We start from the raw sequence: 26,719 nt of genomic DNA, 5'->3' as shown, positions 1-26,719 counted from the left end.
AAAAAAAAAAAAAAAAAAAAAAAAAAAAAAAAAACATTTTGATGCCACATGAAACATATATTTTCAATTCGCAATGTACTAGTACTTGACCAAGTTGTTTCAAGTTCATAGGAATTTTCGAGGGCTGGATAGGTCTCCGTGTGACGTTTTCTCTTGTTAGATTCTATGTTTCTCTTTGGGTTCTGGTGATGAAGCTGTTTTGTAATTATTCTTTAGATATTATTTTGCTTGATTGGAGGCCTTTCTTGTAGTTTGCCCCCTTTTATGGGCTTTATTTTTTGTGTGCTCCTGTATTCATTCATTTTTTCTAACCGGAAGTTTAGTTTCTTATTAGAAAAATACTATACTTTCTATACTAAGTTGTTGAAACCCGAAATTGGACGTCAGAGTGTGTTGGGCTAGTTTGAGTAGATGGATTATTTTTTCACCATTGCATCTGTGGTCGTGAATCTTTGAAAGAAAAGCATAGTTACGTAGATATTCAACTTATAGGATAATATTTACTAGTGTGGTTGATTTGAATGGTCCATCTATCTCTATGTGTTTATTATCATCCAATATCTATGAACTCGGAAAATTTCTGTTTGATTGACTTCTGCTGCGTCCTTATTTCTCTTGATGATTATAGCTGAGGAGCGTCATTGATCCCAAGAGACACTACAAGAAGGGTGATTCGAAATCAAAAACACTTCCCAAATATTTCCAGGCAAGCTTTTAGTTTCACGAGAAATCAACTCATTTTATACTCGAGCAAAAGTAAAATTTTCTTAGTAAACAATATGTCCAGTGTTAATATTTGCTCTAGACTTATTTTGAGTTTTAAGCATTTACCAGGTAGGAACTGTGGTCGAGTCTTCTTTGGACTTCTTCTCGGGTAGATTAACAAAGAAGGAGAGGAAAGCAACGCTTGCCGACGAACTGCTTTCCGACCAGGCCCTCACTCAGTACAGGTTTGATCTTTAACACATTCTCTTGCTATAGCAAAATTTTCCAGTGAAGGAAAAGAAATGGGGGAATATATGGCTATCCATTTTGAAATCTACTCGTTATCTGTTTTATGATATGGTTGCTTCTTTGAATCACTTGGACGAGGAACATTGTAAAGTGCATTCTAATGCAACATTGGTGGAGCATGTGCATAATTTAAGAAGCTTTCATATGCAGTCTTGATCAGTTCTTCCATCGGTGCACTTCCAGATTTTGAAAATTGCTTCGTCTTTAAGTTGAATGTAATATTTCTTGTGCATTGTTCAGTGTTCTGTTCTGCTTATATCCTTCTGAAAAACCTCTTGCAGAAAACGCAAAGTTCAAGAAATCGAAGAGCAGAATCGACCAGGTGGAAACGACAAGTGGAAAATAAGGGGTCGTCAATCACGAAAACGGGCAAAGGAAAGGAGGAATTAGGTAAGTTGCCTCAAATTTTTCACTAGTAAACCAGATGAGCACCACTAGATCAGATCAAGTTAAGTGATGGGGATTGATCATTGGCTTATTAGGTGAAATCCAGCAAATATTTTATGTATACTCTGTAGACTGAGCTGACTAAGAACTCAAGTTTAAACTATTTTTGGCTATTGAATTGATGATGTGTATTAGGAGTAGAAGTGTTCTTCAGGCTAAGTTATGAAACCTGTAACTGATGAAATGGTGTTTATTTATCACCGAGGAAAACAACGTATTCTTCTTCCACTGGTTTCATATGTCAAATTTAATGGCAACCCACATATGTCATATTCCTACTATGAGACATAATACACAGCGAGTTAGTAACGATGACTCCTTGCTATGATATGTTAGTTGACGCCTCTTTAGTAGCTCCATCACATTACCCTAATATCATAATTAATAATCGGGGAGCAATCTCGTGTCTAAGCCAACTAAGATATATCTCTGTAGGTCAACCATAAAAGACTCGTCGCTATTAGAAGTTAGTTGACAGTCCTCTAGCAGTTCTATCATAGTAACAGTAACATAATAGTATGTAGAGACACATACATAATCTAACATATATATATTAGAACGATTTTATTTTATTTAAAACAAAGTTCAATAAATGTAATTTTTTATATTTTATTTTATTTTTTGAGAAATTTCCATTAATGTAGATGTCTATAGAATATGGACTAACACCTATGTTTTAATTATTAATTATGGCCAGATAAAATGCATTACCTGTGCTTTAATTATTAATTATGGCCAGATAAAATGCATCAAATGCACCAAATTAAACTCTCCCTTCAATTGTGAAAAAACAATAAAGGCATGCATTAAAATTTCACAAAAAAAGAAGGTGAAAATTAACACAATTAAAAAGGATAATTTTTTTCCACTAATTACATAGAAACCCAAAAATATTATAAATTATTTAATATTTTTATAAATTCGAGACCTCGATATCTACATCTATATATTCAACGTAGATCTAAACTATTTATTTTAAATGTTTAATATTATAAACCATTTATTTTAAATGTTTAATATTATAAATTTCAAATTTTATAAAGGTGAATGAAAATTTAAGGTGTAATAATTTTATAATTCAATTGTTTAATGATCTTTCAAATTTAGGGCTGATTACTACATTTTTCAATATTTAAAAACTTAATTTTAGTTTTTTATTTTTATTTTTTATTTTTTAAAAAATAAAAGGTATAAATACTACTTCCATCTATACATTTATTATTTTGTTATTTATTTATAAATATTTTTTAAATCCAACGAAATTGCTCCATTATAAGAATTAAAATTACTGACAGTTATTTGTTTTTGAAGTACAACAAATCTGAAAACTATAATAATTTAAATATTAGATGATATTGATGAACAAAGGCTATTTTAGTCATTTTCACTCGTATTTGGGTAAAAATTGATAATATTTTAGACTTAATTTAATAAATAATATTTTTATTATTTTTTTAATAATTCGACAATTGGATGAAACTATCAAATTTTGACGTAATCATTACCTATTATAATAATATATGAGGCTGAGGTCCGTGTCGTTTAGCCATGGGAGAAATGGCGTGGATTTGCGAGGTATATATACCAACCACCGTCGCCGTACTGTTCTTCGCGATATCAACAAGAAAATGATTTTTCACGTTTGCGTGCATCAGCTGATCTCTATCTCAATCGTCTCCGTCGCAAGTGTTTATCTGTAAGACGCAATCTTCGTAAGTCTCCGTTCGTCTTCCTCTTCCTATTGCAGCGTGCGTTTTTTTTTTCTCTCTCTTTCGCAATGGATTCTGCTGTCAAGTCGTTTTTGGTGGAATTTAGAGCCTCTGCCAATGGTTTCCTGTCAAAGTACGAGCCGCTGGCTCTCGTTTTTGGTCCTCTTTTCGTCATACTCTTGGCTCGGTTGCTTCAGTCATTTCTGGATCTTGTTTATGAAAGAGGACTTAAAGCCACCTTCATATCGTTCTTCATGGCTACGATTAAGTATGAATTTCTCTGCTGAAGTTGTTAGGTGTTGTGTTAATTTGATTTTGTTAGAAATGTGGTGATGTTCTTGGTTGTTTGATTGTGTCTGTGGAAACAGGTTAATTCCAGTGGTGAAACGTCGGATTGATTCTGAGAAGCAGAAGGTTAGTTTTCGTGTTTATGGATTTGTTTCGATTGTTATGCGTTCTTTAAACGATATGCAGTTACATTTATGAGTTGCTTTTATGTTGTAGTATCCATGTCGATTTTTTTTTGGAATTGCATCCATTTCGATTTAACAGAATGAGATTGTATTCTATACTGTATTCGTTGTATTTAAATGAGTAACATTAATGATATGGTATGTGTCGAGAATTTATTGTTAGGGCTGCTGGATCAGTACAGAGCCTTAAATTCTTATTTCTTGGTGGCGATTTTAGTTGGTCAAACTTTGACCCTGAGCGTTGATTCTTCTTTCTTTTTTTCTGTGGAAAATTTGGTACTGCGTTTCCTTCATTTCGGTATCCGTCTTCGATTTAGATGGTCACCTCGGAAAAACTGGCAATTAAGAACTCGTCGAATTTCTCAGAGTAGGAAATATCAGCACCATGTTTTTCCAGGTTCCTCTTCATGTACATATATGGAGATATCCCGATATCTTTTGAAGGAGAAAATAAGAAACTTCAGACCTAATTGAAAATTTTTGAATTTTTTAACTGATAACGTACTTGTTTCTATTTTTATTGGATTTTAACTATATTGATTGTGGAACTTGGAAACTTTGTATTGAATAAATGAAAAGAGACTGGTGCTCAAAGAATACGAACTTGAAGAGAGTGAAAAAAAAACATAGAGATATCAAGAGTACATATAATTACACTAAAAGAGAGAACTGAAAATATCAAATTTTGAGGCAATCTTGAAATCTGAACTAAACTTGGAACTTTGAATAACCAACCAACTGAGAGAAAAGGAAACTGAAAGATTCGATGAAGAAACTTGCAAAGAAAGAACCCCCTAAGGCCAACACAAAAGAAAGCCCGCTGAAATAACACAAAAATACACCAATATTCTTCAACAAAAACCTGCTTGAAAACACTTGAGAGCCTCTGAGAACAAAAGCAACCAAAGACAAGGAAACAGCAATCACTGTGGACCTTATGGTATTGTACAGTCTAGTCATGCAATAGATCAAGTCTTTGATGTCTCTGTCCCTTGGTGCTTTAGTCAATGTCTCTATTGAAGTTATTCAGGAGATGCTTTTACATTTGGATTATGCCTATAGATTGACGGATGGAGTGCCGGTCAAAATTAGTACAACCAATCACTGGCCATGTTGGTTTCATGAGTTCAGATACCTGAGTAGGCTGTACCCACTTCACAGAAATCGTCTTCCTCACTATGCTCTATTTCCACTTTAGGCTAAAGAGAAAAGCTACCATCTTTGCTGACTCGCTTTCTTCTCTTGTAGCTAAATAGTACGTGGTTTTTGTGACTTTGGTGATGATGTTTTGTTGAATAAACAGGTTGTGGATAAACTACAATCCAGCGGTCAATCTAAAAGAGAAAGTTGGAGGACTGAGTTGCCAAGGGCCGGCCTGGGATCTGAAGTCATTGTGAAAATGAAAAATGAGAAACAAAATGATGTGGTTTGGCAAGGCAAATGCTCGGGTACAGTGTATGTTTTGAAAATGTTTGCATAGGCACATTTACCCATTCAGTTATACTTGCATTAGAATGTAATAACACTGAAATTGATTTTTTTTTCCTTGCATTAGANAAAAAAAAAAAAAAAAAAAAAAAAAAAAAAAAAAAAATTGTCAACAATGCTTATGAGTATTATTCATTTCTGAGCAGCTACATTGGAGGAACGGAATCTGAAGGTCATTTTTCTCTCATAAACGAGGCATGCTCAATGTTAGTAAGTTATAGCTGATAGATTACTTTTATGTTTCATTCAAAGTCTCTACTGAAGTGCTGAAGTCACTTAACTATCACGTAACTGGTGCAATTTCTATTTAAGTGGAGTTTGGACTATCGTGTTCTTATTCTACTTTATTGGAGAGCCTCCATATCGGCAACTAATAAAACTCCCAGAGGAACGTAACCTGTTTCATAGATCTTTAACAATTCGCCTTGGGCTTTCTGGGTAACTTTTTCAGGTTTGCACATACAAATCCTTTGCATTTGGATGTATTTCAAAGTGTCGTGCGGTTTGAAGCTGAAGTGGTGGCCATGACTGCTGCTCTTCTTGGCAGTAAAGTGGAGGCTTCTGGGGGGCAAATCTGCGGCAACATGACGTCGGGAGGAACTGAAAGCATTCTATTGGCTGTGAAATCAACTCGTGACTATATGAAATCCAAGAAGGGAATTACAAAACCTGAAATGTATACGCCGTGTTTTCATGCATGTTCTGTTCAATACGTTTCTTGTTGACCCTTAATTTAATTTAGTTTTCCCTCAATGTTCAGGATCATACCCGAGTCTGCACATTCTGCATATGATAAGGCTGCTCAATATTTTAATATCAAGTTGTGGCGTGTCCCTGTAGACAAGGAATTCAAAGCTGATGTCAAAGCTATTAGAAAATTTATCAACAGGAACACTATCTTGGTATCCATATACTTTTATTCTCTTCTTATACTTGTATTTACATAAACTCTCTTTCTCTATCATCTTTTTCGCATTTTTATCCACAATTTTGTTTATGCTGCCCCATTTTGTTGGATTTTTTTTTTCTTTCAAATTCCATTATCAAGAACTAAGAAGTATGATACTGTTGCTTTTGCTTATTCAGAAAAGCTGCTTCACCCTATTATAGTATTTGTATTTGTATGTTACCTGCTCATTTGTGTCTTTTCCCTTATGCTCTTCATATTGCAGATTGTTGGATCTGCACCTGGTTTTCCCCATGGAATCATTGATCCGATTGTTGTATGTTCATTTTCTCTTGTATCTTTTAGTTGTTTTCTATATGCCAGGACAAAGACCATCAATCGTAACTTAAATGGCATTTCTCAAGTAATTTCTGATCAGGAGGATCTTGTAATATAATTGCAGGAACTTGGGAAATTAGCTTCTAGCTATGGTATTTGTCTTCATGTTGACTTTTGTCTTGGCGGGTTTGTGTTACCGTTTGCACGTAAGCTTGGGTAAGGCTGTTTGGGCTTTCTCTGAACAAAAAATTTACCACTATTAACATTCTTAATGTAACACATCAATACTCTAACAGGAATGCTTTTGCAAAACATTTGTTAATTATGAAATGATTTTTCACTAACCTCTCTCTCTATGATATCCTATGAAAGAATATAACAATATATCGCCCCTTCCCACCCATATGTGTGGGATTATATTTTCTAGTTCAGCACACCAAACTTGCAGTGATTAGTTATCAAGTGGAAATTACATTTAGCGACGAGTGTTGCAATTATTGTTCATTATCGGTGTTTCTCTGGCTATCTGTGATATGAAATTGTCTTATTACTCCTGTCAGGTACCCAATTCCACCTTGTGATTTTTCAGTTAAAGGAGTGACATCAATATCTGCGGATGTACATAAATATGGATTAGCCCCCAAAGGAACAAGTATAGTGTTGTACAGAAATCATGAGATTAGAAAGGTAGTTTCTTTTACCAAATCACTTAAATTTTATTTGATTAGCCCCAAACTAACCTCCCAATGGCCTCCTAGATCTTGTCTGCTGAAGTGTTTGATTGCTTAATGCTTATATGATCATCTTTTTTTCGTTCTTATAGTAAATGTATTATGTAAACTAGAGGATGTTTCCAGATGCTTTGAAGTTAAATAGCTAAGAACTAGATATTAGAACAAACGACTCTCAAAACGTTAAAAGGTTAATGGATGTAATCGAGCTGCATTCTGAATCCCTATCTTTTCTATCATTGAAAATATATTTTATGTTATTTCTGATTTCATTTGGCTTTATGGTTGTTGATCGGTTGGTGTTCTGCCTGTTCCTGCTTTGCTTGATTTCGACAGCATCAATTTGTTGCTGGTAAGTCTACTAATCCTTGTTACTGGAAAGTTGGATTTTTTCATGCCTCGAGTTTAAATCAAGCTACTAATCATTACTAAAAGCTATTGGGCTCCATGATTGCCATCAATGTTTAGTTTTATTTTGGGATGTATTTACGAAATTGTGAGAAATAAAATATGTTTTCTTTGTCACGTTTCATTAGTGGAAACCTTCATGGAGACTTTTAAAGACTTAGGCTAATGCAATTGTAGACTTATCCCTGTACATAATGTTAGAAATCACGACTCTCTACAATGGTATGATATTGTCCACTTGTATGATATTGTCCACTTTGAGCGTAAGCTCTCATGGCTTTGCTTTGGGCTTCCCCAAAAGGCCTCATACCAATGGAGATAGTATTCCTCACTTATAAACCCATGATCTTCCACTAAATTAACCAATGTGGGACTCACTCCCAATAATCTTCAACAATTCTCCCCTTGAACAAAGTACACTATAAGCCTCCCCTGAGGCTTATGGAGCTCTCGAATAGCCTCCCCTTAATCGAGGTCCGACTCCTTTCTCTGGAGCCCTCGAACAAAGTACACCCTTTGTTCGACACTTTAGTCACTTTTGACTACACCTTCGAGGCTCACCATTCTTCGTTCGATATTTGAGGATTCTATTGACATTGTTAAGTTTAGGGCATGACTCTAATACCATGTTAGGAATCACGACTCTCCACAATGGTATGATATTGTCCACTTTGAGCATAAGCTCTCATGGCTTTGCTTTGGGCTTCCCCAAAAGGCCTCATACCAATGGAGATAGTATTCCTCACTTATAAACCCATGATCTTCCACTAAATTAACCAATGTGGGACTCACTCCCAATAATCTTCAACAATTCTCCCCTTGAACAAAGTACACTATAAGCCTCCCCTGAGGCTTATGGAGCTCTCGAATAGCCTCCCCTTAATCGAGGTCCGACTCCTTTCTCTGGAGCCCTCGAACAAAGTACACCCTTTGTTCGACACTTTAGTCACTTTTGACTACACCTTCGAGGCTCACCATTCTTCGTTCGATATTTGAGGATTCTATTGACATTGTTAAGTTTAGGGCATGACTCTAATACCATGTTAGGAATCACGACTCTCCACAATGGTATGATATTGTCCACTTTGAGCATAAGCTCTCATGGCTTTGCTTTGGGCTTCCCCAAAAGGCCTCATACCAATGGAGATAGTATTCCTCACTTATAAACCCATGATTTTCCACTGAATTAACCAATGTGAGACTCACTCCCAATAATCCTCAACACGGAGCACAGTCCTTGTACTGAAAAAAATGCTCTCATTCTTATTTTTGTTGTGGTCTTGAATTCAAGGAAATGACATTTCCCTTTTCAATTATTGTCTTTTGTAGTAAGTGAGTGGTCTGGTGGGCTTTACGTCTCTCCAACAATAGCTGGAAGCAGACCTGGTGGTTTGATTGCTGGGGCTTGGGCAGCAATGATGTCTTTGGGAGAAGAAGGTATCTAAGACATGAATGTAACGATACTCATTGTTATCGTCATATTTTGTTAAGTACTTGGCTTTGTGCTCTTTGTGATTTGATTTCTTTCCATAGGATATTTGCAGAACACAAAAGAGATCATGGAAGTGTCAAAGAAGATACATAAAGGGTATCATATTCATCTGTTTAGCCTGGAAGGATTGCAAGGTGTTTTTCTCTTTCAAAAACCTTACTTTTTGTGCAGGGTAAACGAAATTCCTGAGTTATTTGTCGTCGGAAAGCCAGACATGACAATTGTAGCATTTGGATCTACTGTTATTGACATTTTTGAAGTCAATGACATTATGTCATCGAAAGGCTGGCATTTGAATGCCTTGCAAAGACCTAGCAGGTGAGCTTTCTCATTCAGCTTTTATTTATACATATATAAGAAACCAAGAACGAGGTTCCAATCCAATAAAATAAGACCTTACAAATAATTACAAAATAACTTCTTCGCCCAAAGAGAAATTTTGGAGTCTAGAGAGGGACTAAATGTCGCAAGGGCCCTCTCAAGATTCTTTTGTTTCTCTCTCCCACAAAAACCTCCCTTCTCCCATCGTAACGAGGTAGCCGTACTGGAAGGTGCGGTTGGATCACCTCCTTTTCAGGGAGAGCTAATAGTTGTTGGGTATTTTAGTTTGACAATGCTTCACACCCAAAAAGAAGCGTCCTACGTCTGAGTTAAACTTGAAAATGGAAGTCTTCTTTTGTTTCTGGACGGGTGGACGGGATAAAGGAGGGGCATAAATATTCCTTTTTTCCCCTTCAAAATTCTACTATTTTTTCTCTTGGACTCAAAATGCGGTATTTATGCCAAGTTGAGTGTAGTTGAATTGTTAAGGTTTCTATCTCTCTCTTCAGAGGTCGTAAGTTCGAAGCTTCACTCCTTGTTTGTGATATGATATTCTAAAATAAAATGTGGCCTCAGGTCTGACTGTTTGTGTCCATGGTACATACCTACCGGGGAATATTGAATTACACTGTACTAGAAAGTTTTGAAGCCTTTGAAAGAATTTAACTAACCAGAACTCAAATTAGTCGTTCAGCCCGGATTTTCCTTGTCCCCCCTTAAGCTATACACATATTTTAGGTATGAAACTCAAAAGCTTTGAGTGGTTAAAAGAAAGTCTGATGGCTTTGATTCATTGAAACAAAATTTTAAAGTTCACTCCAAAATTTTAATGTTCTCAAAGACTAATCATCTCTCATATTGATTCAGCATTCATATCTGTGTGACGCTTCAACATGTATCGATAGTCGACAACTTTCTCCAGGATTTGCAAGAATCTGTCAACACTGTAAGCTTATTTCTGCATGAATGTTCTTAGTCCATCAGAGGCAATTTCACTAATATGCATATTTTCTGGTTGTGACTTACGGACTTATTTATATGTAATTAAATATGTAATTATATATTTCAGGTCAAACAAAATCCAGGGCCTATTACTGGAGGATTAGCACCAATATATGGTGCTGCCGAGCGAATGCCAGACAGAGACATGGTTCAGGACTTGCTCATAAGCTACATGGATGGTACATGCTAGCAGGCAGTGTGCAGGCCTCATTTGCTCGCACTGGTTTGTTAAAATATAAAATTTGATTTTATACTGTCTCATTCACAAAGAATCAAATTAAAATTATGAAAATAATAAGCTATATTCTTATTATAATGTTTGTTGTTGCTGTTAAGTGTAATGTGTTGAATTATTGTCATATTTTTATTGTCTTATAAACATTTATTTGAAACCTTCATATGTATGCTCAAATTTGAGACAGAGACTTGGAAGGATCTCTTGCTCTCAACTTTATATATATTTTGTTTTAACCTTATAAAGCTCAAATGGGTGGGTGGATAAAACACTCGTTATCACTTTTGATAGTCGATTCTCGATTTTTTTTGAAGTAGTTTGCATATATCTCGACTAATCTAATGGGACCTAATCTTACTCTACTTAGTTGGAAATGTAACTTATAGAATATAAAGTCTTTAGATAGATGACCACTATATCGTGAATTCATTCTCTAAGTCCTTTACTATTTACCCAACTTCATTGATAATAACTCCCTAAGATATCAAAATTCACGTGATTTTTTAGTACGGGTGAATTTGAAAAGATAAGGATGGGTAAATTATGCAACTATGGTGATAACCGATCACATAACTTTTAAGGTTAGTATTTTAAGATCTGTTTTTATTGATTTTAATTAAATGTTTAATAATTTTTTTTTACAAGAAAAGTCATTCCATTGTTTCAAATTGAAGGAAAATTATTAGAGACTAATTTTTTTTTCTTATTAATTTTAAGATCTATTAAAAATTTGTAAAAGATAATAATTAATTCAATAATTTTTAAAAATTCGAAATTTAATATTTTAACATATTTTTCGTACACTTAAAAAATTTATTAAATAATAATAATAATAATAAATATATATATGCACTCGGATCCCCATCTTGAAAATATCTTCAAAATAACGATCTTAGAAATGTTTTGCTGTCACTGTTACTGTAGTAATGTGGCGAAACTATTCAATCGATCGATGGTTGAGCCAAGAAGCGTACAGGAAAAATCATATGGTATCCAGAAAAATCGTTTGCTCGGAAGACGATAACTGGTGGTCATGGACTGAATAGCTTGTTCATTCATCTTACTAGACAACCTGCAAAACTCGAATGCAGTAATGCCGAAGGCTGGCCGCCCTCTGTTAGAAGATTCTTTTGTTTTCAGTCCATGGTTTGATTCCTGCAAAAGAAGAGCAAGGAAATCACGCCTTTACTTGATTCTAGTTTTTCATAATGCTGATCGATATGGTTTTTGTTTTTTCGATTACTGACTTTCTTTCTAGGCACCGGCAGTTTTCTGATTACAGTTCATCTCTAAAGCGTATTCACCTTTGAAGCTAGGTTTGGTAACCAAGACTGAATATCCTTTTTTGGTTTCTGAAGTTTTGTTTATGTTCTAGATGTTTTAGACATTCTATTTTAACAAACTGGTGACGTTTGATTATGTTCTGTGAGATTTTGGAACTGTGTTAGAGAGATAGTGAGATTGTTGGTGTATTCTCGCTTGGTTGCAACTCCTCTGGATACCTTTGTTGACTTAGGAGTTAGAATTGCAAAATTGACTGATTTAATTGTTGCTATCGATGCGTTACATTTTGATGTAGGCAATTTCATTTTCTCATATTTTGGTTCATAGATTTGTTGTTCGTTCCATCAAAAGAGGTTTATTAGGCCTTGAATTCATATCAGTTGCCAGTGTAGTTTTCTGTTTTTCCATCAGGCGAACCTGTTTGGGCTATTTCTATTGGTGATCACAACTGAGTCATTGATCCCATGAAGTACTACTACTAGAAGGGTATTCAAAGTAAGAGAAACTTCCATGGTATTTCTAGGCAGGCTCTTGTTTGAACAAATTTCAAATGATATGAGAGTGAAGTATTTTATCTAAATTCAATATGCTCGTTGGAATATTATTTCTGTCATGGTACTTCTATGCTTATTTTGTTTTAGTCCGTAAGCTTTCAAAGATTACTTTAGCCCCTTAAGCTTTATACAAAAATTTCAATCATCAATGAAATTGTCTCTTTTATATATATAAAAAAAATCTTTATACAAAAATTATCTGAGTCCTTTCTGTTCATTTTCTTTTTGGTTGCACTCTTAATTTAATAGAAGATTTTGGTCCATTCTTCTCCTTTTTGTCCATACTTATCCTAGGATTCTTATCATTATAAAAATTTGCAGGATGACGATTTATGATGGTTTCGTTGGCTATGGTAAATCTAAATGTCAGAAAAGTTTCTTTTCAGGACTACCGGTGCTCTTTTTTCATGTCAGGTAAATAGAGTTGGAAAACTGTCTATATTTTAGTTTAGCCTAAGAGGGCTGTCAAAGGTGAAAGAAAAAGAAAACAAGAATAATCAACTGCGAGTAGAACGTGCTTTTTCGTGGAATATGCAAGACAATATAATCATAAAGTGTTCTAGGGATAACAATACATTTCACACACAACATACAAAGTGAGCATTTGAAGAGGGGGATCCTCTGCTTATTTTCACACCCAAACACTGTTCAGATAGTAGTAACTTGCACTCTATCAGCAATAATTACCAATAATGGGTAGACAGTACCAACGCACTTGGATACTGATGAACAAGGAATATACTTCTTCTACCTCTCAAAGCTCCAGCACAAGATCTACGATGAACACAATAAAAGTGAATTAGAGTTGCTTCAAGAGTCAGTGTTGTCACACTTGTCTCTCATGTAATTGGTTAAATAATGTAGCGAGCAGTCGATGGTATAGCAGATATACAGAAAAGGATTAGCTACCATTCATCCTGTGTTTTGTGGAAGGTGAGCATAAATACCAAACCAAGACTACAGTGAGTTGGTTTTCGTTTTATAATTTAAGAGTATTAACTTGTAGGTTGTGGGTGTCGATATTAGTGTTTATGGAAACTAATAGGATATCTAGGTGAATGTTGGAAGCTAGGAAATATTGAGTTTAGTAACTTACAGTCTTCATCTGAATTAATCCAGCGTTCCTTGTTGTCATTTGGATCAGAACTGTGTAGTTCATGTGGTGGAAATTGATTCTTGATACGTCGAAAGCTTGGTTTCGACAGTGTTCTCTGAGGATATATCATGATATCCTCATCAGATGTCTGCTCTCCATTGTTGTAGCAACCATCATGGTTATGGTTTGGTTTCTTCTTTCTTTGAAACTTTTGGTGCTTATCGGTCTTTTGTATGATTGTTGAGCTTTCAGGGTGAACTTTTCTGTGGAACATGTGAAAGATCTGCAAGCCACATGTCATATGTTGAAGAAATTTAACTATTACAGACAGATAGGAAAATAGTAAAAGTCCAATTGCGGTCAGTAGTTTTCTATGGTAAAAATAGGTTCTGAAGCCTCTCACTTGAACCATCTCCTAGTTCAAAAATTTATAATGACAGAGCTGGAAAAGTAATAATCAGGTGAGGCCAGACAGCAAGGGTTAAGTTCAAATCATAGCTTATGACATACCTTATGCAGTTTCGTTTCTGCTGAAGCTGAATCATTGAGCCCTTCAACAGCTGCTGCAGAGCTCCGGGAAGAAGCAGACAACATTCTTTTCTTCAGTTTCTTTTTCATCAGGTGCATGGAAGATTTATCGATATCCTCTTCAGCTCGCTTGTCTTCCTTGTCAGATTTTGCACCTACATTCTCCTCAGCTATTTTGCTTCTCTGAAACAGTTCGCCTAGGGAGGTCCTGTTTTCCTTTTTAGCCACTGCCGTAGTCTCTGATAATTCAATTGCTGACCCAAAAAGATATCCCTGAAGTGGGCAGATTATGCTCCCACTTATATTGCTTTCTAGGCCATCCATTGGCTTGCCACTGAGGGTAATTGTGCTACCATGGCTGCTCCTTCCCATGCTGACGTGACTGTTTCTTCCAGAAGAATCATTGTACCCGTCATCCTTAGTTTCAGCTCCTAGAACCTTTTCCAACTCATCATTAATGAACTTTAGTTCATTTTCAGTTACTTCAGTTTCGTTTTCAGTTATATTCTCAACAGAAATTGAAAACTTTGGTGTCATTGGGTCACTGATGACCTGATCAGATCCCAGAGTTCCAATTGCCAGAAATCCATGGAAGATCTCAGACATTGGATGTGATGATTCATCTTCATAGTCTTCATCTCCTATTTCTGATTCTAGACCAGCAAAAGATTTTCGAAGATGCTGCTCTCGTGGGGCTTGCTTGAAAGGTTTAATGCTTGACTTCGAGATGTATTGCTGATCATCAAGCGATTGTTGGCCTAAAAAAACAATTATGAGAATGACCTACACAAGTACATTTGAATTTCTAGGAACCTTGTTTCTGTTGCAGCATATCAACAATAATTTCATGGTTTATCTGTAATTCCTGGTTATAACTCAATGTTTTCTATTAAATGGAATAGATGGGTTAAAGAGATATAATTTTCAGTTTACATGCATACAAAACTTGGATGTGTTCCATGCCCTGGGCATCGAATATCAGTCACTACAGATTCTATGCACAAAGTGAGCTTCTACTGACAATGGATGCTCAACCTCACAGAGAAATACTAGTGGAAAGTATTTACCGATGGTAAAATCTTTGAGCGGTTCACCACTGTTCTGCCGAAATTTGCGGTGCATCCAACCAAGTAGCTGTGAGAAAAAACCAAAATATCATTTAGTCGTTAGACAGAAACACTCTACAAGAATTAATGCAGAATTAACTTTGCCTTCATCTTTCTGGTTGTGCTTCAGAAAACTGAGTTTTGTTGCCTTCAGTTTAGAGGGGTGATGAGAAAAAGTGTTTTCCATAGTTTAGCTCACTGCTTATTTATCAATAGAATGTCAAACTCTTACTGCACACCTCCAATAGTCTGAGATGATGTGCGTAAAGGAAACATAGGGATAGTTACAAAAGAACTGGCTGGCTTGTGTTATCCATTCAAGTGGCTAAATGGATGGTGGGTCCTGGAGCACCCTTCCGGAAGCTGTTCATTTTCTGAGGAATGTGACTAGTTTTGATTTTTTGGTACTTTGAGTGGTGGTATCGACTCACTCCAAACCTGAGATAGTATTTTCCATTCTTCAAATAATTATATTGTTACTGTTTGAAGATGTTTAATTCTCTTTTAATTTTATTTAATCAGTTTTAAGTACCTTAATTTATTCATGTTTTGTATATAGTTGTGCTTTCTACACAAACATGTTTTGCACATGCCTCCATGGGAAAATGATAGCTTCCATTCTTATAATTGTAACAATTTCACTATAATTTGGTGGGCAGAGCCCTAAATGACTGGTGGGGTCTCTGGAGAATATTGTGTTGGACCAAAATAGGTGCAAAGATTGACAACGAAGTGGATCATTTCTCATCAGGGGCACAAACTGTATTATCTGACCTGGAAAGGTAGAAGATTAATTGGAAATTTGAAAGGACTCTTCAATATCTTATTTCCATGTATGATCCTATTAAATCTACATGTTGGATCATGCATTTGGTTGGGATCTTTGGAGGAAAGGAATTTTAATAGTAGATGACCTTTTGGTCTCCCTGACACCGTTCTTTTATCATGTTTGTAAGCAGAACATTCTCAGATGAGATCAGAAATAACACAAAGGCTAGATTGCGCTTCTGATCTTTATCCCTAACAATGGCCATGATTCTAGCATTGCTGTTGGTAACCTCAATTTCCATGATTCTAGCATTGCTGTTGGTAACCTCAATTTGTGTTACAATTTTATGAGAGAATTTTAACTTATAATGTCTGATATATGTGCTTGTTTCCCTGCAAAAAAAAAAAGGTAATATCTCGTCTTTTGGGCTTCGTAATATGATCACTTGCGTCATTTCAGAATATTTTTTGGGAACAAAATATAAAGGAAAGAAATATGCCTGGGTCCCATGTGTTTCTAAATTCAACCTTTTACAACTCCTTGTTTCTGAAACATGCTACTGTAGGACAGAAAACTTACCCTTCTGTATATTGGCTAGCTCTTGTTTGTTATTCATATTTATTGTTTACTTTCAGTAGTATCCTTTGCTTAAAGACACAGTTTCTGGGCGAGACAGGGTAAGAAGGAAGAGACGGAAGAAGGTGATGCACTCTGACACCGGTTGTGAAGTACAATAGAAGCAAACATAAATTCTTCTATTTTTTTATCCTTTTGACTGTTCCAATAATTTGTGAATGTCCTAAGTCTCTGTGAGTTGTCAGAATTTGTAAAAAGGTCTTCCACTGAGCTTTTTTTTTTAACCTTCCTAGGAAAGAAATTGATTTGATGTCAGTTCTGTCACCATATTTCTGAAACCTTCTTAAGTCATTTCCTTGAGCATGAAAAAGATCTCCTTTGCCTCAACCATGTCGTGGCTATGCTCCCCAACATTAACTGTTTGTTTCTATTTTGTCAGTGGGAGTTCAAAAGAGATGAATAATATTACTTTGCTTTATGTGGTTTATAATTTCAGGTGAAAGATTTAGGAAGAAAGGCTTCTGATTTTATTAAGGTGGGACTACGATGTACAGCACCATGCGGTGGGAAAAAACTTTTTCTTACCTCCACGAGCAAGTCATGATTTTATGTCAAATCTGCCTAAATATCCAGCTGATAAGTTGGCCTCCTCTATTTGTTTTTTGTTTTTAACCTGGTAGATTGATATTTCAATCTTAAGTTGATTAGATTTGCATTAGATCTGGTGACATAGTGGGAAAGATGCAAGGGGGGGCCATGCTCCATGAACTTGCAAACTTTTTGGCATGAGGATAGGTTTTTACCTGTGATACAAAAGCTTGTCAAATCCAACTAAAATGATTGGTATATCCACCGGTCGATGTTCAGACATGTTCATACTAACCCTTTTCACTAAATACACTGTATGGAGAGATTCTATAATCAGCGGTACAACGAATCAAACCTGATGAAAACCTTCTGCCTTCTGGTATGTTTCTATCAAACGTTTCTAAGTTTTCTATTCCTGCTGTTAAGAAGAAACATACCTGGAAAACTTGCTTCTGGATTTGGTAGTTGTTAAAATAGTCAAAAAGGAGTCAAATTCTTCTGCCTTTTTGTCAAAGTAAATCATCCTCGGTAAAATTACATTTTCAAAAAGGAGTGGAACTATAGATAAATTATCATATAAACTTTCTGTTATTCTTTATCATCGTTAGAGACATGGTTTTACAAGAATAAATTAAAACTAAAGAAATGAAGGCCAAAAATGTAATTTATTCACAATCACAATCTTTGACAGATTGGTAGATCATGATGCAAATGCAAAAAGTGAGCATTTTTTTATCAGATTCTAGGACCTGCTTAAATTTTGTGCTGACCTTTGTTTTTAGGAACCAAACATGAAACTAAAATCCGAAAGTCTTGTCAGTGACATGAGGGAAAACAATTCTGTTGTAGACAGACTGTGCCACATATTTATCCTTCTCTTGACCTTTTCCTTTTGACCAACATCCCAAAAGACCTATATATGCACTGAACATGTGTTATCAATCTCTTTGTCTAAATGCAACAGTCCTCATTCATTATGATTTGTACATGTGAAAGCAAAGCAAGTAGCCCTCCTTCATTGTGATCAGATTATGCAATGAACATTAATATGTTTGTCTAAATGCTTTTTAACTTTCATTTCTGGATTGAACCCTACTTTTAAAGCAGAGAGATCAGTTTTTCTCTTGCCTTTGAACTCTTCTTTCCTGTTGATGTGAGGCTGGTTTTACAGGCTGATTGATTATCATTGAAGAACATTGCTGCCTATGTTGTTTGGACAGTGGATAGAGGTTGAGACCTTAGACTCACTTTGAACCTTTCTGTACCATGATTTCAGTCTAATTTGAGGCCCCTGTAAGTCTTGAGCTCACCAAGACACAATTTTTAGTACTTTAGCAATAGCATGAAATCATTGTATTGAGCTAATATTCAGTTACATTACCAACTTGTGAAATATTGTAGGCTCTACGAAATTAAATTGTTAGTTGAATGTTGATATGCAATATAGTATTATAACTTCCTTGGGGTGAGGGTGACCCTAGTGGTTAGGACTTAAGATGTTTGGAGATACCTTTTACTTATTTTTAAAGGAAAAAGTACGGCCTCAACATCTAAACCCGGCAACAAAATTGGAAAATATCTTTCGACCGAAGCTCTTATATATGTTAGTTTGAGCTAAAATCTACCAAGCAACGATGTGGTAAGTTGATCAACGTCACATAATACTCCAAAAATGACATTCTTTGATCGATGAAAATCGATATGTCAAATTTCTACATAGTTTGAACCCAAAGTCGGTGCCAACCGATTGAGGAATTCCCCTAGTATCAATGAAGTTAAAAGAAATTAAAAACGAGACAGAGAATTATTGAACTAATGATAAAAATGTTGATGACTATTCTTAATTCATACGTTTCACCTTCTTCTTCAAGTATAACAAGTGCATATTTGTAGGATTGAACTCGATTCTAGTTCTTAACTTGTTCATCTTCTTGGCTCGGTACTAGTTCTTAACTTGTTGATCTTATTGGTTCAATAATTGGCTTGTTGATTGTATTCAATTGATCTTATTCGGCTTGTTGATTGCTCTTGTATTGATCTCGGTTTCTTGATCTTCTTGACAAGTTTATCAAAATCTTGAATTATTCTTACGCACTTAATAGTGTTTAAGATCATGCCTTCAACGTTGTTGTGTTTTCAAAGTCTTTGGTCTTCAAGTTCTCAATCTTCTTGGAGTCTTCTGAATTCTCTAATTTCTCAATCTTCTTGGACTATTCATAGAGCCTTTCTATGGGCATTGTATGCGTTTGGACTGCTTTGGGTTTTGGGCCAAATCGTCGTTTAATGACCTAACTTTTTATGACTGTAGGTGACCGTAAAATTCTAAGAAATTGGTAGAATGCATGAGTTTTCTCTTCTAAAATTTTGTCATTTCGAGCAATATAATGCCATGTTAGGATTCATTATCCTACCAACAGGGATATGAAGGTCTTGTGGAAGGGTGGAAGAAGCTTGAAGAAGAAGAAATCTCGGTAAGCTTTTCAAAACCTCCTGCTGTGGGATTTTCGATTCTGAAGTTTTTACTAATGCTGAAGTGACTTTAGTTCTTCATGAATTCAATCTTGTGTGCAAAGCGAAGAACCACCCACTCGTACTTGGGAAAATACTTCCACCAAACCTTGTTTTAAGTCTGAATTTTGATTATTCTTCAAAAGAGACGCAAATGCTCTTCCCTTAGGTCATACTTACATCGGTGTTTTTGGGCATTCTGTGATATGAATGAAATATTGTGAGACCATGAGAAAAATTGGCATAGAGCCCAGAGAACCTAGCTTGATCTCTAAGTTTAGAGACGTGAGATTCCACATTAGTTGGGAAGAGAACGAACCATTCTTTATAAGGGTGTGGAAATCTCTCCCAAGTAGATGCGTTTTAAAAACTTTGAGGGGAAACTCGAAAGGAAAAGTTCAAAGAGGACAATATCTGCTAGCGGTGGACTTGGGGCGTTACAAGAGGTGCTCTAGATGATTGTAATCTATTGGAAACAAAGCTCCAAAAGAGGATTGGTTGAAATGGGGTGATAGCAATACTAATTGTTTCCTTTAGAAGGCAACTGGGAGGAAGAAAGAGAATAGTACTGAAGCCATTTTTTATGCCTTGGGAGTATGGCAAGAGGAAGTTACAAAAATTTCCCTGACTTTTGTGGATTATTTTAAAAATAATTTTGCTTCAAATGCTCCTTTGCAGATTGATGTGAACAGGGTCATTGATTGCATTTCTTCAAGGGTTACTTGAGAAGTGATATCAAGAGGAGATGGAAAGAGCAATAAAACAATGGATTCCCAACTTTGTTCTACCAAATACTTTGAAGAATTGCCTTGAAACAAGACTCGTATTGTGTTGATCCCTTAAAAAAGGCATCAAAATTCAGTAAGTGGTTTTCGCTCAATAAGTTCATATGCTATGTGTTGTATAAGATAGTTACAAAAGTTATATCTAATTAGAGTGAGTTCACAAATTTAGAGTGAGTTGAGTTTAGAGTGAGTTCAGTTGATTTTTTATGTTATAGCTAATAGCTAATCTCATCTCACTGTTTCCAAACTAGCGGTCTCCAAACTAGGAAGAAGCACTTGAGGATGTCGAATCATTCATTGAGAAGTTAGATTTTGCTCTTTCATTCGAACCCAGAAGCATCCAAAGTAAAAGCTCTTCTTTACCCCTAATCTTAGGAATTCGAAGCTTAAGCCAAATTTGAAGGAGATATTAGTGAAGTTTTTGAATCAATGATCCTCTTTGGCACTCGTTCCCCTATCTTTGTCTGGCCTCATTACAAAGTTCAGGCAGGCAAGATCAGGCCTAACCATTTCTTGGAGGGTCATGACACAACCACTATAACAGCCCAAGCCCATCGCTAGCAGATATTGTCCTTTTTGGGCTTTCCCTTTCGGGCTTCCCCTCAAAGGCTTTAAAACGGATCTGCTAGGGATAGGTTTCCATACACCCTTTGAGATATCACAATCCACCCCCCTTCAGGGCTTAGCGTCCTCGCTGGCACTCGTTCCTTTCTCCAATCAATGTGGGACCCCACCAAATCCACCCCCTTCGGGGCCCAGCGTCCTTACTGGCACACCGCCTCGTGTCTACCCCCTTCAGAGAACAGCCTCCTCACTGGCACATCGTCCGGTGTCTAGCTCTGATACCATTTGTAATAGCACAAGCCCACTGCTAACAAATATTGTCCTCTTTGGGCTTTCCCTTTCGGGCTTCCCTTCAAGGCGTTAAAACGCATCTCCTAGAGAAAGGTTTCCCCACCCTTTAAATGATGTTTCATTCTCCTCCCAACCAATACGTGGGATATCACAACCACATTTGTTGGTTTCTTTGTTCTTTTCCATGTTCCTTCTAGTGCTAATAGTACGTATTTTTGGAAGGATTTTATGTAGGGAGGCTCCGATGAGATGGCGGCAGATCCCATCCATAACACCTTCATTGCAATGGGATGCTCACAAACCAACTCAGATTCTGAATAAGGAAGATGTTGAGATCATAATGTCTTATAACTCCTATTGTATTTGGCATATTTTGATAAGCAGGGGACCTATACTGTTAGCTGATATTCAAGTCCTTCCAGTTATAGCAATGGTGACAGAAAGTTTGGAAAACAAAATCCCCACAAAATCCATCTTTTTGTTTGGCAATGCTTCTTTGTTTGTTTGGCTTCGAAGTCGTAGAACTTGTACCGTAACTTTCTTAATCAATAGTTCTCTTTCGTTAAAATCTGTCAAATACGAGCGCCCTTGAATTAACTTAAAGGTTAGGCACGAAGCACCAAGCACCACCATCTTGTTGCCAAAGAGTGAAGAATCAAAGATTCTACAGGTCGATGCATCCTATCGGAACTTCGAGAGATCCACTTCGAAAGGAGTGAAGAATTCCCTAGTTTATATAAGAAATGGGGAGGAAGCCAGGAGAGACTTCAAGCCTTTTTCGAGTTTGTGAGAGGTTAAAGTCCCGACATCGAATTCCCCCAACTTTTTTTATTTTTCCACTTTTCAACAAATTTATTAATGGTTAATTTTAATTTTTTTATTCGGATCGAAAAACATCCTAAAAATTTAATAATGTGACGAAATTTGAGGTATTTAGTTAACGAGAAAAATCTCTCATCAGTCCGCGATAGGTTTTTCTAGATCCAACAATAAAATTGAATATTTCTAATAATTGGAACAATATCAATCAGTTATTAGTTTCGATTAATTAAAAAAATAATAATAATAGATATAAGAAAAGAAATGTATGAACAGATGGCCATATCGTGACCGTACACAGGAAGCCGAATAGGGGAAAAGGAAAAAGCGCATGGGTGGTCTTTATGATCCACAGCCACTAGTTTTCCGCCACTTGTCAAAATCCAATGCAACGCCCTTTCTCTATTACCTTCTTCACTCGTTTGCAGCCTCAAAAATAAAAACTCATTTTAATTATTATTTATTATTTATTATTTATGTTTCTTTTTTATTTTTTAATGGAACCAAAATCCAGAAGAAATTATAGTGGCTGAGATCGCTCCGACGCCCCCCAAACTGTAATTTCCAGTGCCTNAAAAAAAAAAAAAAAAAAAAAAAAAAGAAGAAGAAAAGAACAAGAAAAAACGACTACTCTCTGCTACTATTGCTTCCTCCTTCGTTCAATTCATGTTCTTGATTGCCGGAAGCCATGAGTTTTCTGGTGAGTTTCTGGTGAGTTTCTGGCGATTTCGCTCTCTTGCATGATCGGAGTATCCACTTTTCCTTTCCGAATTACCTCCCGCCATGGTTGTCTTTGAAGGTACTGTTGTTTTTGCCTGGCCTTTTTCTTGATTCTTACTCTCAGTTTGGTTGTCGAGAAATGTTTTAGAAATTGATGGAGATTTGTATAGATTGAATTACTCGATGCTGCTTGAGTTAGTTGTTTTTTTGTTTTTGTTTTTTGTTAATTTTAAATTTTCGATTCCTGATGTTTTCTTGCCTGCTAAATGGATAGTGTACTTGACTTTGCCAGATCAGTGTTGTAACGATGCTTTGCTGTGAAGTGGAGGAAGTAGTTTGTTGATTACTCGATAGAATTTTCTCTCTCTTTTCTATGTTCTAAGGTTTTGGCATCTTCCAGTTCGTTCTGGTGAGGATTCTGAAAAAGGATTTTTCATTTCAAGTTCTTTTTCGGCGAAGTATTTCTATCTTGTTGCTTTAAAGTTTCATTTTCCTGTTTCTTACAATACCAAATTTTTTCATAAAAGTCCACCGATGCAGTTAAATAATTTTGTTCACATGAAAAAGAGACGGATCTCTACCGATTGCTGTCGCTTTTTTTCTTCTTCTATTTTGCAGTTGCATCAAGGAGCCAGGTGATAAAAGCAACAAAGGCTTCACAATTTAGAATTCTTTATATCCCTAACAATGAAAGGAGGCTTTCATTTTACCCGTTGCTCGTTGGAGAGGATTTGAAGCAGCGGTAGCTGCTCAGATCCGTCCATGGATCCCAATTCCTCTGGAGAAGACTTGGTTTTTAAGGTGATAGTCCATTCCCCCTCTACAGAAAAGAAAAAAAAAAAGGTTTAAGAAGAAGAAAGACGAAGTGAAGAAAAGGAAAATGAAAACTGTTTATAACTGATGTCGGAACTTGTGTATATATGCATATGATAGACCAGGGTGATAGTCCATTCCCCCTCCACAGAAAAGAAAAATAATTTAGTGTAAGAAGTGAAGAAAAATAAAAACGAAAACTGTTTATAACTGAGGTCTGAAGTTGTGTATGTATGCAAATGATAGACCAGGAAGCCATATACTATTACAAAGCAACGAGAGCGCTGGACGGAGGAGGAGCACAGTAGATTTCTAGAGGCGCTGAAGCTCTATGGCCGAGCATGGCAGAGAATTGAAGGTTATTTTTTGCTCAAATGACAGCGTTCCTTTTTTGACTTTTGTTCATTTCTTAGCATATAACATTGGTTAGATGAATTATATATTGTGTAATATATGGTACAAAATTTATTAGCTTCCAGGTAATTGAGCAGAAGTTTCTTTAGTTAACAAATTTATGTCTGTGATTCAAATTCTTAGTTATTATTGAGCTAATTTTATCTGGATACATTGGTGACTACTGTCAAGTTTATACTGTTCCCTGAATAGATACCTGATTCTCCACTGCATGACGTTATATGCAGAACATATTGGGACCAAAACAGCAGTCCAGATACGGAGTCATGCACAAAAGTTCTTTTCAAAGGTCATTGGGTACCCTTCTCTACATAGTCTAATTTTTCGATTTTGCTTCTTCTTGGTTTGTAGTCCGTGATTGGTTCAGTTGTTTTTATAATCTTGCTTGCTCATCAGTAGTTCCATTAGGTAGTCCCATTGGCACTATCGCCTAGTTGTCTTAATCCTGTATGCTTGTGATGTAGCACTCTTACTCATATACCCAATATTAGATATCTATCTGTGGGCTATTCTTTAAAATAAATGGCGGTAAACCTATCACACCACGGCCCTTCATTCAGTGAGAATGAGAACAATGCCGGTAAACCTATCACACATAAAATGCCAGGGAGTTAACACAATTGGATGATTCACATAGGCCGACCATGACCTAAGTGTAGTGGATAGTTGACACAGTATTCCCCCTTCCAACATTGCATTCTAAAAGTTATTGTGAACACGTTTTTGCAAAATTTTTATAAAAGTTATTGTGAACATTCCCCTCTTCTAATAAATCCTGCTATCCGTGATACAATTTATTCATTCACATCAGACTGGTACATAGTTAAGGGTGAAGTTGAAAGCTCTTTATTCCTTCTGTATGGATTCAAAGACCACCCAGACAGTACCTACTCCAATTCAGTCTGTTACCTAAAAGCCTACTGTCTCAATACCCTTCCATCTACCTCGGTGTTAATTATATTGTGCTCACTATGTTACATTCACTTGAATCACCATGAAGGCGGTTCCCTTTGGCATAAGGTTATTGTTAGCAAGTAAAGGCCTCATCCCCTTGAGTGGCTCAGCTTGGTAAGGGTTTAAAAGGCACTTTTAGAAACCCACGGAAAGCGATTGCATGTGATCTTCCTCTTCTTTATCAGTTTATTCATATTGATGTCGGGGACCAACGGGATACATATTTTTGGGAGGACAAGTGGTTGGAAAATAGACCCTGTGCTCCTTATGCTCTCATTTATATTATTTATCCTCCATAAACTATTCGGTTGCTTCAATCCTCAGTCAAAGGGATTCATCACTTTCTCATTCCTTGATTTCCGTTGTTTGTTGAACAATGGGGAAACATCAATTGTCTTGGCTCTTCTTTTCGCCCACTTGTCTTTCCACTTAGGCCAAGGAGGAGGGATGGGTGATTCCTGCCTTTGGACTCGTAGTCATTTCAAAGGTTTTTCTTGTAGCTCTTTTTTCTAATGCTTGCCCAATCCTTCCTTAGTGACTGGTTCTATTTTTTCTCCTCAGTTTGGAAGGTGAAGTTCTACGTGTGACGGTTTTTCATGAAAGAGTAACACCTTGGTTCGGATCTTGACTAGAGGTTCTTTAGTGGTGGGGGGTCCTATTCTTGTATTCCTTGCTGAAGATGTCAAAGAACCTAGATCATATCATTGGAAGTTGTGATCTTTCTCGGGCGGTCTGGCACAACTCTTTTGAGGAGCTTTTTCTTCATTTTCTCTATTGTGATAAAGGGTGATTTTTGTGGTAGACTGGGGTGTGCTATTTCTTGGGAGCTTTGGAGTGAGAGGAACAACAAAATCTTTAGATGGCGTGAGAGTTCTTTAACGATGTTTGGTCCCTCGTTAGATTCTTTGTTTCTCTTTGGGCCTCTATTTCTAGAGTTTTTGGTGACTACTTGTTTGGTCTTATTTCTGAACTTGAGCCCCTTCTTACTGCCTGGCTCCTTTTTGTGAGCTCTCCTTTTTTGTATGCTTGTGTATTCGTTCATCATTTCTCAAAGAAAAACAAGTTTTTTCATCTAAAAACTGTGAGCCCAACTTAGGATTAGTAGGCCTAATGAAGGATCCCTGATTGTACAGTTTTGAAAGTGTACTAGTCACTTGCAACAAATTGAACTTTTCGTCTCTTCCATTAGCAATGTGAACATATGTTGCGGGGCTCTCTATAAATACCCTTTAGCTCCTCAAGAATGACATCCTCATCTTTGAGTTGTTGGTCCATTTCAGCCATGGGGAAATTTGACATATATGGAAGGATAAGGGGTGGTGACTGACTGCAAAATACTTGGAACGCAAGGATACAATTGTACAACCTATAGAACAGATCCTGTTCAAAGTAAGGTTGTGAACGATTGGAAACTATATCAAATAGGTTAAGTTGATTGTAGAGTTGAATGCTGTATTATAGCTAGACTGAGCCCGTGCCAACCATTTAGACCATTGTTTAGAAGTCACCATCACTTAGCACCAAGGATAAGTCTCTATACCTCTATTGATCACCTCCGTTAGCCTGTCCATCTCTGGCTGGTTTGTTAGGTTGTGTTTTATAGTCCCTTGACATCTAAAGAACTCCGAAAATAATAGTAAAAATAATTATAAAATCTTATCCCTGTCTGAGACAATACTCCAATCCCTATAAAGATGCATGATTTCCTAAAAAAGATGAGCAGTTGTTGAGAACGGGTGCTTGAGAGGAATAAGGGGGCATTTGGAAGGCAATCAAGTACAACCAGAATAGTAAAAAAAAAAAAA

The 26,719-nt window shown here is 36.3% G+C and overlaps 4 protein-coding genes and 2 long non-coding RNA genes across 15 annotated transcripts in view; 5 read left to right on the top strand and 1 right to left on the bottom strand.

Moving 5' to 3' along the window:
• LOC111779383 (rRNA-processing protein fcf2-like) overlaps window positions 1–1,693 on the top strand; it is a 3,719-nt gene extending 2,026 nt beyond the window's left edge. The window contains exons 4-6 of the mRNA XM_023659547.1: window positions 629–706; window positions 835–950; window positions 1,296–1,693. Of these exons, the coding sequence (XP_023515315.1) occupies window positions 629–706; window positions 835–950; window positions 1,296–1,404 (303 nt within the window). The 3' untranslated portion in view covers window positions 1,405–1,693. The remainder of the gene's footprint in view (window positions 1–628; window positions 707–834; window positions 951–1,295) is intronic.
• A 1,342-nt stretch (window positions 1,694–3,035) lies between these two features.
• Window positions 3,036–10,745, top strand: LOC111779087 (sphingosine-1-phosphate lyase). The gene is made up of 15 exons (XM_023659146.1): window positions 3,036–3,438; window positions 3,539–3,584; window positions 4,947–5,098; window positions 5,278–5,337; window positions 5,583–5,807; window positions 5,892–6,033; window positions 6,304–6,354; window positions 6,481–6,572; window positions 6,917–7,043; window positions 7,424–7,439; window positions 8,825–8,932; window positions 9,029–9,083; window positions 9,159–9,305; window positions 10,176–10,254; window positions 10,378–10,745. The coding sequence occupies exons 1-15, from the start codon at window positions 3,239–3,241 to the stop codon at window positions 10,498–10,500; spliced, it is 1,623 nt and encodes a 540-aa protein (XP_023514914.1). The 5' UTR covers window positions 3,036–3,238; the 3' UTR covers window positions 10,501–10,745.
• Window positions 10,746–11,428: 683 nt separating this feature from the next.
• On the top strand, window positions 11,429–21,745 carry LOC111778452. 5 transcript variants are annotated; one of them, XR_002812547.1, is made up of 5 exons: window positions 11,429–12,324; window positions 12,705–12,797; window positions 15,773–19,517; window positions 20,233–20,415; window positions 21,417–21,745. It is a non-coding gene; the product is annotated as an uncharacterized LOC111778452 (long non-coding RNA). The 5 variants fall into 5 exon arrangements; XR_002812550.1 differs by lacking the exon at window positions 21,417–21,745 and having other exon boundaries at window positions 15,773–15,946; window positions 16,073–19,517; window positions 20,233–20,523; XR_002812549.1 differs by lacking the exon at window positions 21,417–21,745 and having other exon boundaries at window positions 15,773–16,583; window positions 16,955–19,517; window positions 20,233–20,523.
• Window positions 12,878–15,282, bottom strand: LOC111778451 (protein LAZY 1-like). Of its 2 annotated transcripts, XM_023658289.1 has the most exons (5): window positions 15,219–15,282; window positions 15,075–15,141; window positions 13,990–14,765; window positions 13,480–13,762; window positions 12,878–13,157 (listed from the first exon to the last, which is right to left on the bottom strand). In XM_023658289.1, exons 1-5 carry the CDS (start codon window positions 15,222–15,224, stop codon window positions 13,138–13,140), a joined length of 1,152 nt encoding a protein of 383 aa, XP_023514057.1. In that variant the 5' UTR covers window positions 15,225–15,282; the 3' UTR covers window positions 12,878–13,137. The 2 variants fall into 2 exon arrangements, with proteins under 2 accessions (XP_023514057.1, XP_023514055.1); XM_023658287.1 differs by having other exon boundaries at window positions 12,878–13,762.
• On the top strand, window positions 13,756–14,285 carry LOC111778453. Its single transcript, XR_002812551.1, has 3 exons — window positions 13,756–13,940; window positions 14,040–14,100; window positions 14,200–14,285. It is a non-coding gene; the product is annotated as an uncharacterized LOC111778453 (long non-coding RNA).
• An 848-nt stretch (window positions 21,746–22,593) lies between the features above and the next one.
• LOC111778265 (protein LHY-like) overlaps window positions 22,594–26,719 on the top strand; it is a 7,580-nt gene continuing 3,454 nt past the window's right edge. The window contains exons 1-5 of one of the 5 annotated variants that reach the window (XM_023657980.1): window positions 22,594–22,812; window positions 23,026–23,142; window positions 23,352–23,534; window positions 23,793–23,904; window positions 24,188–24,249. In XM_023657980.1, the coding sequence (XP_023513748.1) occupies window positions 23,496–23,534; window positions 23,793–23,904; window positions 24,188–24,249 (213 nt within the window). In that variant the 5' untranslated portion in view covers window positions 22,594–22,812; window positions 23,026–23,142; window positions 23,352–23,495. Of the gene's footprint in view, window positions 22,813–23,007; window positions 23,535–23,792; window positions 23,905–24,187; window positions 24,250–26,719 lie in introns of all 5 variants that reach the window. The other 4 variants (XM_023657982.1, XM_023657983.1, XM_023657981.1 and 1 more) reach the window with 4 other exon arrangements.

Source organism: Cucurbita pepo, chromosome LG17, assembly GCF_002806865.2.
Source record: "Cucurbita pepo subsp. pepo cultivar mu-cu-16 chromosome LG17, ASM280686v2, whole genome shotgun sequence".
Classification (NCBI taxonomy): Eukaryota; Viridiplantae; Streptophyta; class Magnoliopsida; order Cucurbitales; family Cucurbitaceae; genus Cucurbita; species Cucurbita pepo.
Note: the sequence above shows the minus strand (reverse complement) of the source record. Positions and strands in the feature narration are given on the sequence as shown.